The sequence below is a fragment of the Furipterus horrens genome, unplaced genomic scaffold, assembly GCF_987537825.1.
Source record: "Furipterus horrens unplaced genomic scaffold, mFurHor1.1.pri manual_scaffold_6, whole genome shotgun sequence".
NCBI classification, from domain to species: domain Eukaryota; kingdom Metazoa; phylum Chordata; class Mammalia; order Chiroptera; family Furipteridae; genus Furipterus; species Furipterus horrens.
The window spans coordinates 66502766-66518311 of NW_028327176.1; the positions used below are offsets into that span (position 1 = coordinate 66502766).

General features: G+C 45.2%; 1 protein-coding gene across 2 annotated transcripts in view; it reads left to right on the forward strand.

The window, feature by feature from the left end:
- Positions 1-8369: 8369 nt before the first annotated feature.
- Positions 8370-15546, forward strand: part of TCF7L1 (transcription factor 7 like 1) — a 170359-nt gene continuing 163182 nt past the window's right edge. Inside the window, exons 1-3 of one of the 2 annotated variants that reach the window (XM_090281620.1) lie at positions 8370-8903; positions 8991-9054; positions 9288-9418. In XM_090281620.1, the coding sequence (XP_090137746.1) occupies positions 8685-8903; positions 8991-9054; positions 9288-9418 (414 nt within the window). In that variant the 5' untranslated portion in view covers positions 8370-8684. The remainder of the gene's footprint in view (positions 8904-8990; positions 9055-9287; positions 9419-15546) is intronic. The other variant, XM_090281619.1, reaches the window with a different exon arrangement.

The following is a 15546-nucleotide window of genomic DNA, read 5'->3' on the forward strand; positions in this document are numbered from 1 at the left end:
ACTCATGCATCATTTCTCATGCAGAGTTTTTTGGCAAATCATCAAATCACCCAGGTGAGTCAGCCCTCCTACAGCCCAGATTTGGTACCCTGTGACTTCCTGCTTTTACCAAAACTAAAATCACCTTTGAAAGAGATTTCAGACTGTTGATGAGATTCAGTAAAATACAACAGGGCAGCTGATGGCAACTCCAACAAAGGATTTTGCAGAGTTCTTTTGAAGAGTGGAAGAGATGCTGGGATTATTCTGTGAAGCCCCAACATACCTACTTTGAAGGAAACTGAGGTGTCATTGTCCCAGGTACAATGCTCCTTGTTTCTTGTACCTCCTTTAGTAAGCGTCTCTATTTTTCAAATTACATGGCTGGATACCTTCTGGACAGACCTTCTATGTGGAGACATATGTTTTCAACTATTTTAGATATATTAGTATACCTAGAACTGGAATTGTTGGGTCATATGGTAACTCTGTTTAACCATTTGAGGAACTGCCAGATGGTTTTCCAAAGCGGGTACACCATTTTACATTGCCACCAGCAGTGAATGAGGCTTTCAATTTTTTTACATCTGCACCACCACCTGTTATTATTTCTCTTGTAGACATTCTACTGGATGTGAAATGTTATCTCATTGTGGTTTTGATTTGACTGTCTCAGATAAATAATAATATTGAACAACTTCTCATGGGATTATTGACCATTTGTTTATCTGTTTTGGAGAAATGTGTATTCAGATCCTTTGCTAATTTTAAAATTGGGCTATTTGTCCTTTTATTGGTGAGTTATAATAATTCATTATATGTGCTAAATACAAGTCAATTATAAGAAAAATGATTTGTAAAAATGGCCTCCCATTCTATGGGTTATCTTTTCACTTACTTAATGGTGTACTTTGAAGCACAAAAAGTTTAATTTTAGTGATGCCTAATTTATTAACTTTTTATTTTTATGCTTCTATTTATAGTGTTGTATCAAGTGCAAATTTATGTGAAAATGCGACCCCACTTCTTGTTTTAACTTCTGGCAATGGAGGAAGTTTTAAAGCAGCTCAACAGTACTTGTAACTAAAAAATCATTAGTTGTCATCAAGATGACTTTACTGCAGTGTAAATTTCACATGGAAGGGCTTTTTTGCATTTGAATTGTAGGTTAATTTATTTAGTAATATTATCAAGAGTACAGCAAAAGGTATTTTTCAAAGTGATTTACTGTTTGATGACACTTGAGAGCAGTTGTTCTTGTTTTAAAAAAAATTCAATCTCAGTCCAGAGCTAAAAAAAAAAAAAAAAAATCACAATAAAATTTTACTACTGCTAAACTGTTAAGCTGCTGTATGGTAGGGCAAATCAGAATATTCAACTTCTATTTATGACAAAAATTCACAAAACTGATGATAGTTAAGTCCATAGAGCACATAAAGTGTACCATCAATAGTACTGGGTCAGTAACAAATAATAGATTCAAGTATTTCCTGCAAAGTACTTGCTGGTGAATAATATAATGAACACCACAGGCTATAAACACCTTGCTGTGGCCCTGGCCCGTGTGACTCAGTTGGTTGGGCATTGTCCTGCAAAGCAAACTGAAAGGTCAAGGATTTGGCTCCCAGTCGGGCGAGAGGTGACTGATTGATGTGAGCACATCCATGTTTCTCACCCTCTCTTTCTCCCTCCCTTCCCCACTCTCTAAAAATATATAAATAAAATCTTTAAAAAAATAACAAAACCAAATCTTGCTTAGTAAACGTGTCCAGGTAAGCCTTTTTCTGCCACAGATTTTTACTGCTATCATTTGTAATACATCTTAGCAGATTCTACTTCAGGTTACATGGAAGTAGTGTTTTCTCAGTGTCTTTGAAAATATTCTAACATGTAGCTGTTTCACATGAACTATTCATGAATGCTAGTTCTTTAGTTACTTTAAATTTGTCATTGACTCTGTAAATAAATGATAATTGAATAGTATTGTCAATATATGTCAGTTTATCAAGAGCCAAGGGAAACTTCTTGAAGTCATTTGTTTTGCTTTCTAATTGACTATTGGTGTTTTTCCCAGTGTCCTCAACTCTTTAAGCAACACTAGAAGGCTAGTAGTCTGATGCTAGTTTATTTTCTCTTTATTTTTTTTTTGCTACTGCAATCAACTGCAATGTAATTAACTCACCATTTGCAAATACCTTTCTTTGCTTGACTAACAAATTAGCCTCTAGGAAACATTTTTGTAAAGAAATTTTTGTGTGATAAGTTGTTGTTTTCAATTTTCTAATTTTTCTGATTTTTGTCTCACTTGGAAAAATTGTGATGAATGCTTAATCTTTGAATATTGATACATATTCTTCTAGTATAGTTGATGTTGTTGCATAACAAACAAAATGCTTTACCATCTAATTTGATAATAAAATAATCCACACCACACTATGCCTTAAAAGCACACAGTTTATAGTCCACTTTCCTTTTCTTGTTCTGATATGATGAGTATGCATCTGATAACAGAAGAAATAAAATAAAATGTCATAATATAGTAATATATACAGCACTCAAAATACTGCATCACTACAATTTATAGTGTGGTGAACAGAAGTGTAACACACCACATAGTCTTTGTTGCCTCTTCTAAACTCTGACACTATAGTATTAAAGTAGTCATAGGCAATATGTAAACTAATGAGTATGGCTATCTTCCAATAAAACTTTATTTATCAACGCTAAAACTTCAATTTTATATAATTTTCATATGATAAACTATTATCCTTCTTTGACTTGTGGGGAACCATTTTAAAACATAAAAAACATTCTTAGTTCACAGGCCCTACAGATACAAGCAGGAGCTATCGTTTGCCTGCTCTAGACAGTTGCTTTTTGTTTAGCCACTATGCCTGATGTTGCAAATCACCAAATGTTTGGTGGGGATTAAAAAGTCAGTAAATATAAATTCACTTTAATGAATGCCCCTTCTCTTTGGTACCTTGACCCTTTAAGTCCCTTCTGATTTGATTGATTTTAATACCCTTCAAATCAGCTGGGTGCTGTTGTTTTATCTGGGTCTTTTATCCATTATTTATAGTTGTTCTTGATGGAAGGGTCAGTCTGCCTCCTTACTCCATTAGAATGGAAAGCAAAGTCTATATGTGTTCATTTTAATATAGCTCTCACTATCATGACATATTACCATAATGTCATAGCATTACACTAGATGAATGCACCATGACTTTTAAAAAATAATTCCTTATTTGGGGACATTGAAATTGTCTCCAGCCTTTCACTGTGTTGAAGACACATCTATAGGTTTCCTTGTGTACCTGGTTATTTCCTAGTATAAAGTCCTAGAAGTGCATAGATGAGTCAAAGATTCACACTTCTAAAGGTTTTTCAAAGGTATTGCCAAACGTTCTTTCAGCAATGTTACACAATGGCATGCCCAGAAGCTTATTTTTTTTCAGCACAGGGCCCAATGCTAGGTGTCACTATTTGCTGCTACCTTTGCCAATCTGATAGATGAAAAATAGTACCTCTGTGCTGTTTCAGTTTGCATTTCTTCAAGGTTGATAGGTGTGGTGAGCCGATAATGCCTCACTCCAAAGATAATGTCTCTGTACTAATCCTCAGAACCAGTGAATGTTACCTCATAAATGTTAGCCCATGGTTGTTGGTGCCAATTCAATGCCAACAGAAATCCCCAGTTTGGGGTGCAGTGAAAGAGGAATCTTTATTCAGTTCAAACAGCTCAATTGTCATACAGCACAGCTATGAGAACAGCACAATAGTGTTAAAGCTGGATTATGAAGCAGCACTGTCATTAAACACCAAGGCTAGAAAGTGGCTCAGAGGCAAGGTGGTCCTGGGGTGAGGTGGCCCTGGTCCAAGATCCTGCCTCTGTTCTCCTCCAGCAAACTGGCTTCGGCTTCGGTGTTTCCATTCCAGCCAGGAAGATAGCCTATGGTGGAAAGAGCAAGTGTGTGCTCCACACCAGAGGGGAGCTGACTTATATAGACAGGGGTCCCTTTCCTTGGTCCCTGATTGGTTTGTCCTCATGCAGGTGAGCACTCCAAACTCTTGCAGCTTGATTGGTCCAAAAGGCACTGTCCTGACTGGTCAGAATGGAGCTCTGATTGATCTGTGAACATACTGGTAGGGCTATAGCTGTGCAGCTCCAAAGGGCAGGGGAAAGTCTCAGTCCTATTGGTTGAAATAGAATTCCAGGAACTACTTTATAAGGGATGGCTCAGCTTGAAGAAACACTGTAGGAAGGTAGTTTAGTGCAGGAGACAAGCCACTGAGGCAGGCTTTTTCTTTAAGTGCAGTTCATATAAGAGAACCCTATATAGAAATGGCTGCTTGGTTCTGTTTTTAAAATTTGAGCCCAGTTAGCTACCAGGAGCCCTTCTTAACAGGTACCTTCTTTCTGGGGTCCACATAAGGGAAAGGGGTCTTTGCAGATGTGATTAAGTTAGGCTCTTGAGTGGGGAGATTATCCAAGATTATCTGGGTGGGCCCTAAATGACAGTGCAAGTGTCCTTCCTTGTATGAAGAAGGTGGAGAGATTTAGCAAAGGAGATAGCAATGTGACCACTGAGGCAGAAGTTGGAGTGGTGAGTTCTCAAGGAATGTTGGCAGCCACCAGAAACTGGAAGAAACAAGGAATATGTTCTCCCTAGAGCCTCAGGAGAGAATACAGCCCTACCAACACCTTGATTTTGATTTAGTGAAACTCATTTTGGACTTCTGGCTTCTACAACAGTAAGAATGCATTTCTGGTGTTTTAAGCCACCAAGTTTTTAATGACTTGTTAGAGCAACAATGGGAAGCTAATAGGCTTTTCATATATTCAATGGAGTATATGAAAAGCCTTTTCAATTAATAAAAAATTTTTATGGTTGTCATTTTTAAAAATTATATTATATTGATTATTCTATTACAGTTGTCCCAATTTTCCCCTTTGACCCCCTCCACCCAGTAATGCTCACACCCTCAGACAATCCTCACATCATTATTCATGTCCATAGGTCACGTGTGTAAGTTCTTTGGCTACTCCATTTCCTATGTTGTCCTTTACATCCCCATGGCTATTCTGTAACTGCCATTTTGTACGTCTTAATCCCCTCACCTCTTCACCCATTCCCCCACACCCTCCTATCTGGCAACCATCAAAATGTCCTCTGTATCCATGATTCTATCTCTGTTCTTCTCATTTGTTTAGTTTTTTTTTTAGATTCAGTTGTTGATAGCTATGTATTTATTGCTATTTTACTGTCCATAGTTTTGATCTTCTTCATTTTCTTAAATAAGTCCCTTTAACACTTCATAATAATGGTTTGGTGATGATGAACTCCTTTCGTTTTTTCTTGTCTGGGAAGCTCTCTATCTGTTCTTTGATTCTAAATGATATCTTTGCTGGGTAGATAATTCTTGTTCGTAGGTCCCTGCACTTCATGACTTTGAATATTTCTTGCCAATCCCTTTTAACCTGCAGTTACTTTTGAGAAATCGGCTGACAATCTTATGGGAACTCCTTTGTAGGTAACGAACTGCTTTTCTATTGCTGCTTTGGATTCTATCTTTATCTTTAACTTTTGGCATTTTAATTATGATGTGTTTGGTGTGGACCCCTTTGCAGCCATCTTGTTTGGGACTCTGTGCTTCCTGGACTTGCATGTCTATTTCCTTCACCAAATCAGGGAACTTTTTTTTTTCATTATTTTTTCGAATATATTTCTAATATCTTGCTCTTTTTCTTCTCCTTCAGGCATCCTATGATGCAAACATTGGAATGCTTAAAGTTGTCCCAGAGGCTGCCTATACTGTCCTCATTTTCTTGGATTCTTTTTTCCTCTTGTTCTGCTTGGTCGTTTTTTGCTTCCTTGTGTTCCAAATCATTGATTTGATTCCTGGCTTTATCCATTCTACTGTTGTGTCCCTGTGAATTGTTCATTTCAATTAGCAAATCCTTTGTTTTTGACTGGATCTTTTTTATGCTGTTGATGTCCTCACTAAGTTCCTTGAGCATCCTTACAATCAGTACTTTGAACTCTGCATCTGATAGATAGCTTGTCTCCATTTTGTTTAGTTCTTTTTCCGGAGTTTTGATCTGTTCTTTCATTTGGGTCATGTTTCTTTGTCTCCTGGTTTTGGCTGCCTCCCTGTGTTTGTTTGTATGCATTAGGTAGAGCCACTACTACTCTCTGTCTTGGTAGCATGGCCTAATATAGTAAGTGTCCTGTAGGGTACAGTGGCACAGCCTCCCCTATCACCTAAGCTGGGTATTTGAGGTGCGCCCTTCATGCGGATTGAGTACAACCTGCTCATGTAGTTGAGCATTCGTTGCTGTTGGCAGGTCAATGGGAGGGATTTACCCAGGCCAGTCAGTTGCAAGGACTGGCTGTGACCACTGGCCACCAACCTCCGCACTCCGCAGAGGATCAGCTGTGCAGAGGAAAGGTGGGGTTGCTCTGACGTGGTCTGTAGCTATTCCCTGGGTGCACAGGCCCAGGGTTTCCTGGGTGGTGCAGGCCAAGGTCAGATCCCACCTGTGTTCTGCCTACGGCCACCCTGCATGATCTATAAAGCAATCTACAGATGGCTGCTACTTGTGCTGGGCTTGGAGGTTCCTAGGCAAAGCCAAGCTGTGAACCTAGGCTGGCTGCTGCTGGTGCCAGGCCTGGAGCTACTTAGCAAGAGGTACGGGGGGCAGGGGGCTCACCGAGGCCAGCTGCTGCTTGTTTTCTAAAAACTTATAAAAGTGAAATATCATGCAATAATATGAACAGTAAAATTCTCTTTATGTGAAAGAAAAACCTGAATATTTGTAAATTCATTTGCATGTATAGATAAGTACCTATGAAAAAATCTGAAGGAATATACACCAAACTAGTAACAGGAAGGAGGTTAACTGGAGGGAGGTGTGGGAGGGGGAAAGAGGAAACTTTACTTTTTGCTTAACATACTATCTGAGATACATTTACAGTGTTTGAAAAAGTTTTATGAAACTGTATTCACGTGCTGTGTAAAAAACTAGATAAGGCATTCTGCTTATTGTAAAATATGTAGGAAGTAGAAAACAAAACTATCCCTCGTCTCTCTCCTGTCTTCTTTCCCAGAAAGATTGATAATAATCTGGTGTGCATCTTCTCAGACTTTTTTCTATACAGAAACCACCATATGTATGTAATTAAGAAATAATAATAATGGAAGAGTGAGTACCATATATACTGTCTTCCCTTAAAGAATGTCTCTCCAAAATTATTCTAGGATCCATGTGTGCAGGGGTCTCATTCTGTGGAGTAGAAAGAAAGGCCCAGAATTCATTTTACAGACCTCCCTGCTGCTTTGAACTTTCTTGTATGTGACTTTGTCCATATGTGGGTGGATTGCTCTAGAAAACTCCTCTGCCACTTGTGTTTAAAATAGTTTTAGGTATTCCCATACTGCCTTCCAGTCTGCTTTTAAAATTTATGTTCCCACCCATATAGTTCCCCAGTGTGGATGACACAAGATCCACTTTTTCAGATTTTCCCAAACTGCTTGAAGAGGGATGTTATCTTAATGTTGTAACAGGCATGTCTTTAAATATGAGGCTGGCTGGGCACTCTTCATATACTCATTGGCTACCCAGGCAGATTTGTGAATGGCCTCAGAGGTCACTGACAGAGTATTTTCTTTTCAACGAACCAAATCCGAATCCTTTCTGAAGCCAAGACCGTGAGTTACTTGATTAAGGACCTAGTGCGGAACGATGGGGTGAAAGTGATCTTTGGGATCACTTTGGACACCAGAACAAGGTAAAAAACCTGAACTGGGGCAGAGAGCACATTGAAACCCCAAAGGAAAGAGAGGCATAAGGCCGTCTAGTACATTCCGGAATGCCATAACATTTCCTCATCCTCTGCTCGGTGTATCCATCCGGCTAGGCTAGGGCGACTGAGGCCGGGTGGTACCCTGCGCTCCGAAGAACTCCAAGCAGCGAACGTCGCCGGCGGGTTTGTGTGTCTCAAGCTTTCCCACAGGGGGCAGTGCCGCCCGCTAGCGCGCCGCTACCGTGGGAGGGCGTGTGGAATCTGTGCGGAGTTCTGCGGGTTATTTAGAAGAAAGTTAGGGGCTGCCTAGGGGTTGGGGCGGGACTTCAGCGGCTCCCGAGCGGGTAGGGGGAGGGTGGCTGGGGATGCGAAGGTGGGGCGCCGGGGAGGGGCCCAGGGCGAGTCTGGGGGTGAGGGCGGGGCGCGCGGCAGGGAGGCGCAGCCCCCGGAAGGTGTGAGCGAGTGGCGTGCGAGTGTGAATACCAGTGAGTGTGTGCTTGCCGGGGCTGGCTGGGTTCCTCGCGCCGCGCGGGTGTCAGCTTGCAGCCGGGCTCCTCCCTCTGGCCCCCCTGTCCAGCCCGGCAGGCCCTCCTTCCTGCCCCGCTCGCCCCTCCCCGGCGGGCCAGGCGCTGGGACGCCCCGGCGGAGCAGGCGGCGGCGGCGACGCGTTGAGGAACCCTGGGCTCGGCGCTGCCAGAGGGGCCCGAGCTGAGCCGCCACCGCTCGGCCCGGCACTGCCGGCCCCGCTTCCCGCCGGACCACGCCCTGTCAAACTTTGTTGCTGCGGCGGCGAGCGGAGCAGCCGGGCGAGCGGGAGGGAGGGGCGCCGGGCCGGGCCGGGCTGGGCGCGGGCGGTGCGGGGCTCGGAGAGCGGCGGCCCCGGCCCGCGGCCCCACCATGCCCCAGCTCGGCGGCGGCGGCGGCGGCTCGGGTGCCGGGGCGGCCGGCGGAGGGGACGACCTCGGGGCGAACGACGAGCTGATCCCCTTCCAGGACGAAGGGGGCGAGGAACAGGAGCCGAGCAGCGACAGCGCCTCGGCGCAGCGGGACCTGGATGAGGTCAAGTCGTCCCTGGTTAACGAGTCGGAGAACCAGAGCAGCAGCTCAGACTCGGAGGTCAGGAGGCTCTGGCGACTGACCCCGAGGATCCCGGCTCGGCTCGGCTCCCGCTCACCCGCCCTTGTCTTTGTGTCTCCTCTGCAGGCAGAGAGGCGCCCGCAGCCCTCTCGGGACGCCTTCCCGAAGCCGCGGGACTATTTCACCGAAGGTACGTGCCCGCCCGGGCAGTCCCCATTCCTGGGCCTCGCGGAGCTCTGAACCTCAGTTCTGGCAGCCCCCGGTTCCCCGCGCTCCCGTGGCCGTGCCCCTGCTCTCCGCCCCTCTAGGCGGCAGCCGTCCTGGGGCGCGCGTGGGGGCGTTCGGGTCCCCGGTCCGCGTCCTGGGGCCCCTGCCGGGGCGTTGTCGTGAGAGCTCGGCCTCATCCTGCCTTGGTCTTGCCAGCAGTGAGAAGGCCCCAAGACGGCGCGTTCTTTAAGGGACCCCCGTACCCTGGATACCCGTTCCTGATGATCCCGGACCTGAGCAGCCCGTATCTCCCCAACGGACCCCTGTCTCCCGGAGGAGCTCGCACGGTGAGCGTCTGTCCTGCGGCGCCGGGGCGGATGGGAGGCCCGGACGGCGGGATGCGCCCCGGCTTGGCGACGGGGTGGGGGAGGGGGGCCGTTCCGAGAGGATCCCGGGCATAACTTTGCAGAGCGGAACAACTCTGGTGGCCGAGCGTTAGGCTGCGCCAGCCACTGCCTGGATGAAAATAAAGTTCCTTTAAATTTTCCCCTTTTTCTGGGGAGAGGCTTTGGGGTGCACTTCTGGGGTCTCCCTTGGCTTCCAAAATTCTTTGCTTCCACTAAGGAAAACTTGGATTTTTGCCGGCTTTGGGGTGGGGGTGGGGGTGAGGGTGTCGTTTTCCTTCCTGGAAGTGGGTCAGCTTTCCTTGGCAGTTGTGCGATGGGTTCGGGGAGCTGGGTTGGCAACGTTGCCCGCTCCCACCCCCCCCCCCCCACCCCCCACATCCCACCTCGGTTTCACAGGACCGCTGCGAGTAGGTTTCTAAGAAACCCAGTGTTCGTGGCCGGTTACACCCCTCTCCCCACCCTCAACCCTTGCACAGGGGCCTCAATTTTTCTGTGGAGCTCGAGATTTTGAACTAGAGGGCAACCCGCGCAGCATTCTTCGAGTTGAGGGACTTGGCTCCCCCCGCCCTTTGTTGCCGACTTTTCTCATTTAAAGCGAGCTCTGCGACACTTTAAACCTGTTAATGGGCGAGCATTGTGTGCTGCGCGCTGGCATTTAGAGCCGTGATTAAGCAAATTGACCCGGCCCAGACAACCTGCGAACGTGGGCTGATTCCATCTTCCCCCTCGCTGGCTCTGAACTCCTGCTCCCACCCCCAAACCCCAGGAGTCGCGAGGGGCGCAGCTCAGGACTGGCTAGGTTTTGTGTGCCTCGAGCCGCCACCCACCCAGGACCTCTGCCCTGTGCTAGGTCCGATGAGCGCCTATTTACTGCGTGCTGCCCCTTGGGCGCCGTGCACGGTAGTGGTTCTCAGCTTCTCACCCAGCTTCCCCAGTGCCCGCCAGTTCTTTCTTCGTTCGGGGGCGCGAGGTGTTGGCGCCTTAGGACCAGGACCAGACAATCTCACTTTATGTTCAAGCTTCCCTTAAGTAATGATCATAATTAAAGGGCTGCCTGAGAAACGCTGGGTGCTAAATGGACGATCCCTGCTGTCATGGTCGGTAGAGAGCAGACACCTCTGCTGTGGATTCAGTGGTGCGCTCTACTGGCCAGTAGAGATGTGGAGGGCTCTGACCAACTGAAATGGGAGGGGACCACACAGCCTTAACGGATCAAGCAGGGAACACCTGCAACTTTGGCCTTGGAGCATCCCAGGAAGTCCTGAATATAAGTTAGGTACGGGTATCTGGCTGTTACTTTCTCGTTCATATAAAAAGAAGAAAGGTGCCAGTAAAAGTTGAGCGATACAAGCTATAGCAACTTTGCTTAGGTTTTCACTGATTCCCTTCTATGTCCACAGACGTAGCTCAGTTCTGAAAGTTTTGGTAGTGTTCCTGTAGTTTTGTGCTGCCAAAGTCTCATTTTCCCATTTCCCATTAGATGTCTGGAAAGAGAAGTCTGGAGGCATTGGCCTCTGTGAGAGAGCACTGTTGCAGGGCCTGGGGCAGATAAAGTCACTAGACATATCCTAGATATTATCAATTATTTCCCTTGAGTGGGCTATTCCGTCAACTACCCATTTTTCATTAGGGCATTTGGATTCTTTCCCTTTGAATGGTGACTGACAACTGCTGCCCCCCAGGGAAGAGATGCAGTAAGACAGGTTTTCTGTTTATGTCAGTCCCCTCATTCCTTCTACCACCTTCTTGGACCACCCTTCTTTCTACCATCTTACATGTTCGTTTGCCTAAAAACTTCCAAGATGGGTTCTTGATGATGCTGAGATTTCCTGATGACTAACTCCAGGCCTGTGTGGGATTTTCACAGCCCTACTTAGGGAAGCCGAGCTTTCCCCTCTGCATGCCTCTGGCTGCCTGCTCACCCCTGCAGCTGTTCCCTGCCCTGGCCCTAGTCGCCAATCCTCTTTCAAGCCTCCGAGGACACTCATCCTCTTTCTGTTGACGCTTCATAAGGGATTTAGTATGTCCTAGCCCACTCTCATACCTACATTTTGTCTCCCTGGTGATTTGTCGTTGCCGAAGTTCAATTCCCCCATTGTTTCTGTGCTCTTTAAATGCCTATTGCTGTGGTAGGCCTGCCTGCTTATAAAGTTCATTGATGTGTGGGGACATTTTCTGCAGTTCAGTCAGCTCAATAGAACCTGCTCTTTGACCCTGTCCTTGGGCATCGTGGGCTGCTGGTAAAGCAAGTGAAACCCTTAAGCACTTGCCTGGACTATATAATGTTGAGGTGTGATGCTTTCCTCTGGGTGATTATATTAATGTAACTAATGTCATTCTCACTGTAGGCAAACTGAATGCCCTCTGTTGGAGTCCCATCCTCTTAAAATGGATTTGTATAGATATGGGGTGGAAGAAGGGCGAGGGAGGTGGCCGAAGAGAGAGAGAGAAATGCCTGGAAAATATAATCTGGTCTCTCTTTTGGTGTCTAGGTCTGTGTTTGTTTCATTACTAAAATTCACAGCCTTAGGCTTTGTTGCTCTAAGGCATGCCTGTAAATGGTATAAAATTGGGTGGCTTCAGTCTGTTGCTCTAACACTTTCTGGAAATGCCAAGCCAGAAGCAAAACTGGGGATTAACTGGAGTGTTTTTAGGGTGTTAATTGACCCTAGGAACAGCAAGCAGCAGAGCTGCAACACCCTTACCACTGGCATATCTCCTGCTGAGATGACGGGGCTGAGCGATCCTATAGTCCAGCCATCTCTTCAGACATTACCTTTGCCCTCCACTCTGGTCTGGCTGGGAAGTGACCTCTTCCTGAGGCTCTTTAGAGAAGATGTCCCCTTAACCTGGGGTGTGTGCCACGTATCCAAACCGTGATTCCTTCCTATCTGGAACTCTGGGGACCCTGTGACCTAGGAAGAGAGGAATAACTGTCACAAACCATCTTTCACTTCTTCAGATAGTCACCCTGAAATGATACGTTCATTCCTAAAAAGGCTTCACAAGTTTACTAAACCACCTTGGCACTGTTGACTAGAATTTTGTTAGGAAAATGTAAGCCAACACAGAAGAAAGTGGATGTCAAAAATAGTTTGACTAATAAAAGCAAAAAAAAGAAAATGTTGACTGTGGTTCAGTGAGCTAGCTACCAAGTGATGGAGGATAGTTTGACTGTGACCACAATTAGAGTGCTAATGACGTTTTGGAAAAGAAAATCACTTCTAGGTAGATTGCTAAGGAAATCTATAGGCTTCGTGTCCAGTTTATAACTTTGAGAGCTTTTCTCACACAGCTCAAGCACCACTTTGCTCACACTTTTCTCAGAATATCTCAACTCAAGTTTCTGTATGAAATGTTTTTGTTCCCCAAACCTGTGTTTCTTTTTAAGTCCTTCCTAGCTCACTGCTTCTCTGAGTAGTCTTGTGGATATCCTGGGCGCTCCTGATTTCTTTGTGACACAAAGAATCCAAGCAGAAATCTTTGTGTACGTTTAGAGAAGTTGTCTATTTTTAGGAGTTGTATGTAAAAGCTAAGTCAAACCTTTTCTTAGGGAAGATCAGAATAAACATGCTGCTTTTGGTAAAAATTCTTTTAAGCCATTTCACCTAAATATAACTTTTGTTCCATTTTTTTCTAAATATAGCCAGGGTTTAATGAGGGCTTTCCATGTGGAACAAGCTTTTGCAAGGACCCTGCCTGGGTTGAAGTTTTGGCACTTGGATTGCTGGGGTGACAATTGGTGACAAACCCTGTGGAGGGACTCAAATCCTGTCGGTCTTTTTTATTTGGTTGGGTGGATTTGGCAGGAAATATCTCCTTGCTCTGTTATAGTTTAAGAAAGTTAGAGGTTGGTCTCAGTCTTCATTGATCTCAACTTCTGTGGGTTTTTGAGAAAGTAGGCTAGCACGCACACACAGGCACGCATGCACACAAAATCTCACCTTCAATACAGTATTCCAGCCTTTACAATGATGTGCAAAGTTAACAAAAAAAAATTATGGCATAAAACAGAATTTAAATAATTAACTCATTGGAAAATCTATAAAGCAAAGATCGTACTTATATTCTAATTTACAGCCAACTTTTACTTGCTAAATTGGAGAACTTTAGATTGACATCTTTAAGTTGTAACTCCTCGACTTCAGGTGATGTTTATTAAGGACCTGTCATGGGTAATGGCTGAGGGACTGTGGGAGATCGGATGAATAGTACCCAACTTTAAAAAGTGAGTGAGGAAGAAGTAATGTTAGCATAAACCACTGTAATAGGAAGTCTATGTTAAGAGTCCATAAAGTCTAGAGAAGAATTTTGAGAATAAAGGGAATAGAAAGATGTTTTGGACTAGCAAGATCAAGAAAGGCAGGTAGAGAAAGTTGTTTTAAACTTGTCCCCAAAACTCAGTCATTCTTTAATTCAAGGTAAATCTTGTTGATTGTCTAACCACTATGTTACACACCTAAAACTAATATAAAATAATATTGAATATCAACTTTACCAGAAATTTAAAAAATATGTTTAAAAAGTAATTCTTGTTCATAAGAAAACAGGTAAACAGTGCAGAGGTGTTTAGGATGAACAGTGAAGTTGGAACCAGCATGGGAAGAGCAGAGGCTGGGAGGAAGGAAAAAGGTTCAGGGCTCTTTGGGGTAATGCAAGTCATCCTATTTTCCTGGAAGAATAAGGGGCCAGACCTTGAATGCCAGTGCAAGAATTTGGTCTTATTCAAGAAGCAGCAGAGAACCATTGAAAGTTTTGCTGGGAAGTGACGTGACTCATATATATGCTTAGAAAGGTAATAGGGTTCGGAGGGAGAGGACCTGAAAGGAGATAGAATGGTTAGAAGACTCACAGGAATCCCTGTGAGATGAAAAGGGCCTAAGAGTATCTAAATGAAAGGATGGGAGAGACTGGGATGGTTGGTTGAATTTGTGCGGGGGGGACGATACTATAGGCAGAAAGTGGCTGACATCCTAGTGAACTCCTGGTGTCTAAGCCTTGGTACCTGGGGGAATGAATTCCAGCTGGGGCCCTGGCCTGCCGTCTTTGCCTACCCAGTGCTGGGCAGGTGCTCTTGACTCTTGGCAATCTCAGCACCCACATGGTCTGTGAGAGGCTCTCACTTAGAGAAACTGCTGAGTTTCATTGGAGACTCATAGGGTTTGAGGGACTATTAAGGGAATAGTTGAAACTGCAGCAACTGGGTGATGCAGGGGGCAAGAGAACAAGGGGTGAGGATGCTCCGAGTAGAGAAAGAAGTTACTGAAGGGGGATGGAAAGGAGCACTTGCCAAGGTGGGAGGAGAGCTCAGGTACTGTGACATCTTGGCAGCTAGAGGGAAAGGAAAGGGGAGAGGTGTCCACAGTGACAGATGCCACAGAGGGGACAAGAAGATGGAGGAGTGAAGAGATGCTTCGGGCATTCACTAATTAGGAAGTTATTGGTGCCCACAGAGAGAAGTATTCCAGGCAAGTACTGATGATAAAGATAGGGAGGCAGAGACACTAGCTTAGGGCTTCCCTGTAGGGTGGGTGCCAAGGTATACTGTGCTTTGAAATGGTCCTGAGTGTGACCCATCCCTCACTTCTCAGCCAGAATGCTGGGCCAGACTCCCACAGGGGTGAGCAGCCTGTTCTCTACCCATGTGTACCTTATACATTACCCTTTCTGTCCTGCCATAACCTGGAAGATGTTGAAAACCAAACTCCAGAAAACCACATGAGAAGAATGCCTGTGGCATGGAGGGGGGAAGGGAGGAACCACAGGCTTCGGAAAGTATATTTAGGAAGCTGGAGTGGAGTTTGTTTGTAGGAGCAGTAGGGTAGCATGGAAGATGATGGAGGAAAAGATAGGAAGAAGAGGAGGCTAAGAACTTAAGAAAGAAAGTAGTCATTTTCCTTTATTGACGAGGGTGCTTGACAGTAGGTGTTCTCCCAATTTTGCAGAGTAGCCCAACAGTGGAAAGTGAAGATGTAGAAAAATGCAGAGGTAGAGTTGTCAGAAATTGAAGGGGGAGCACACTAGATAGCTAGATGGCTTTGAGATTCTCAGTAAAACCAAGTTGACTG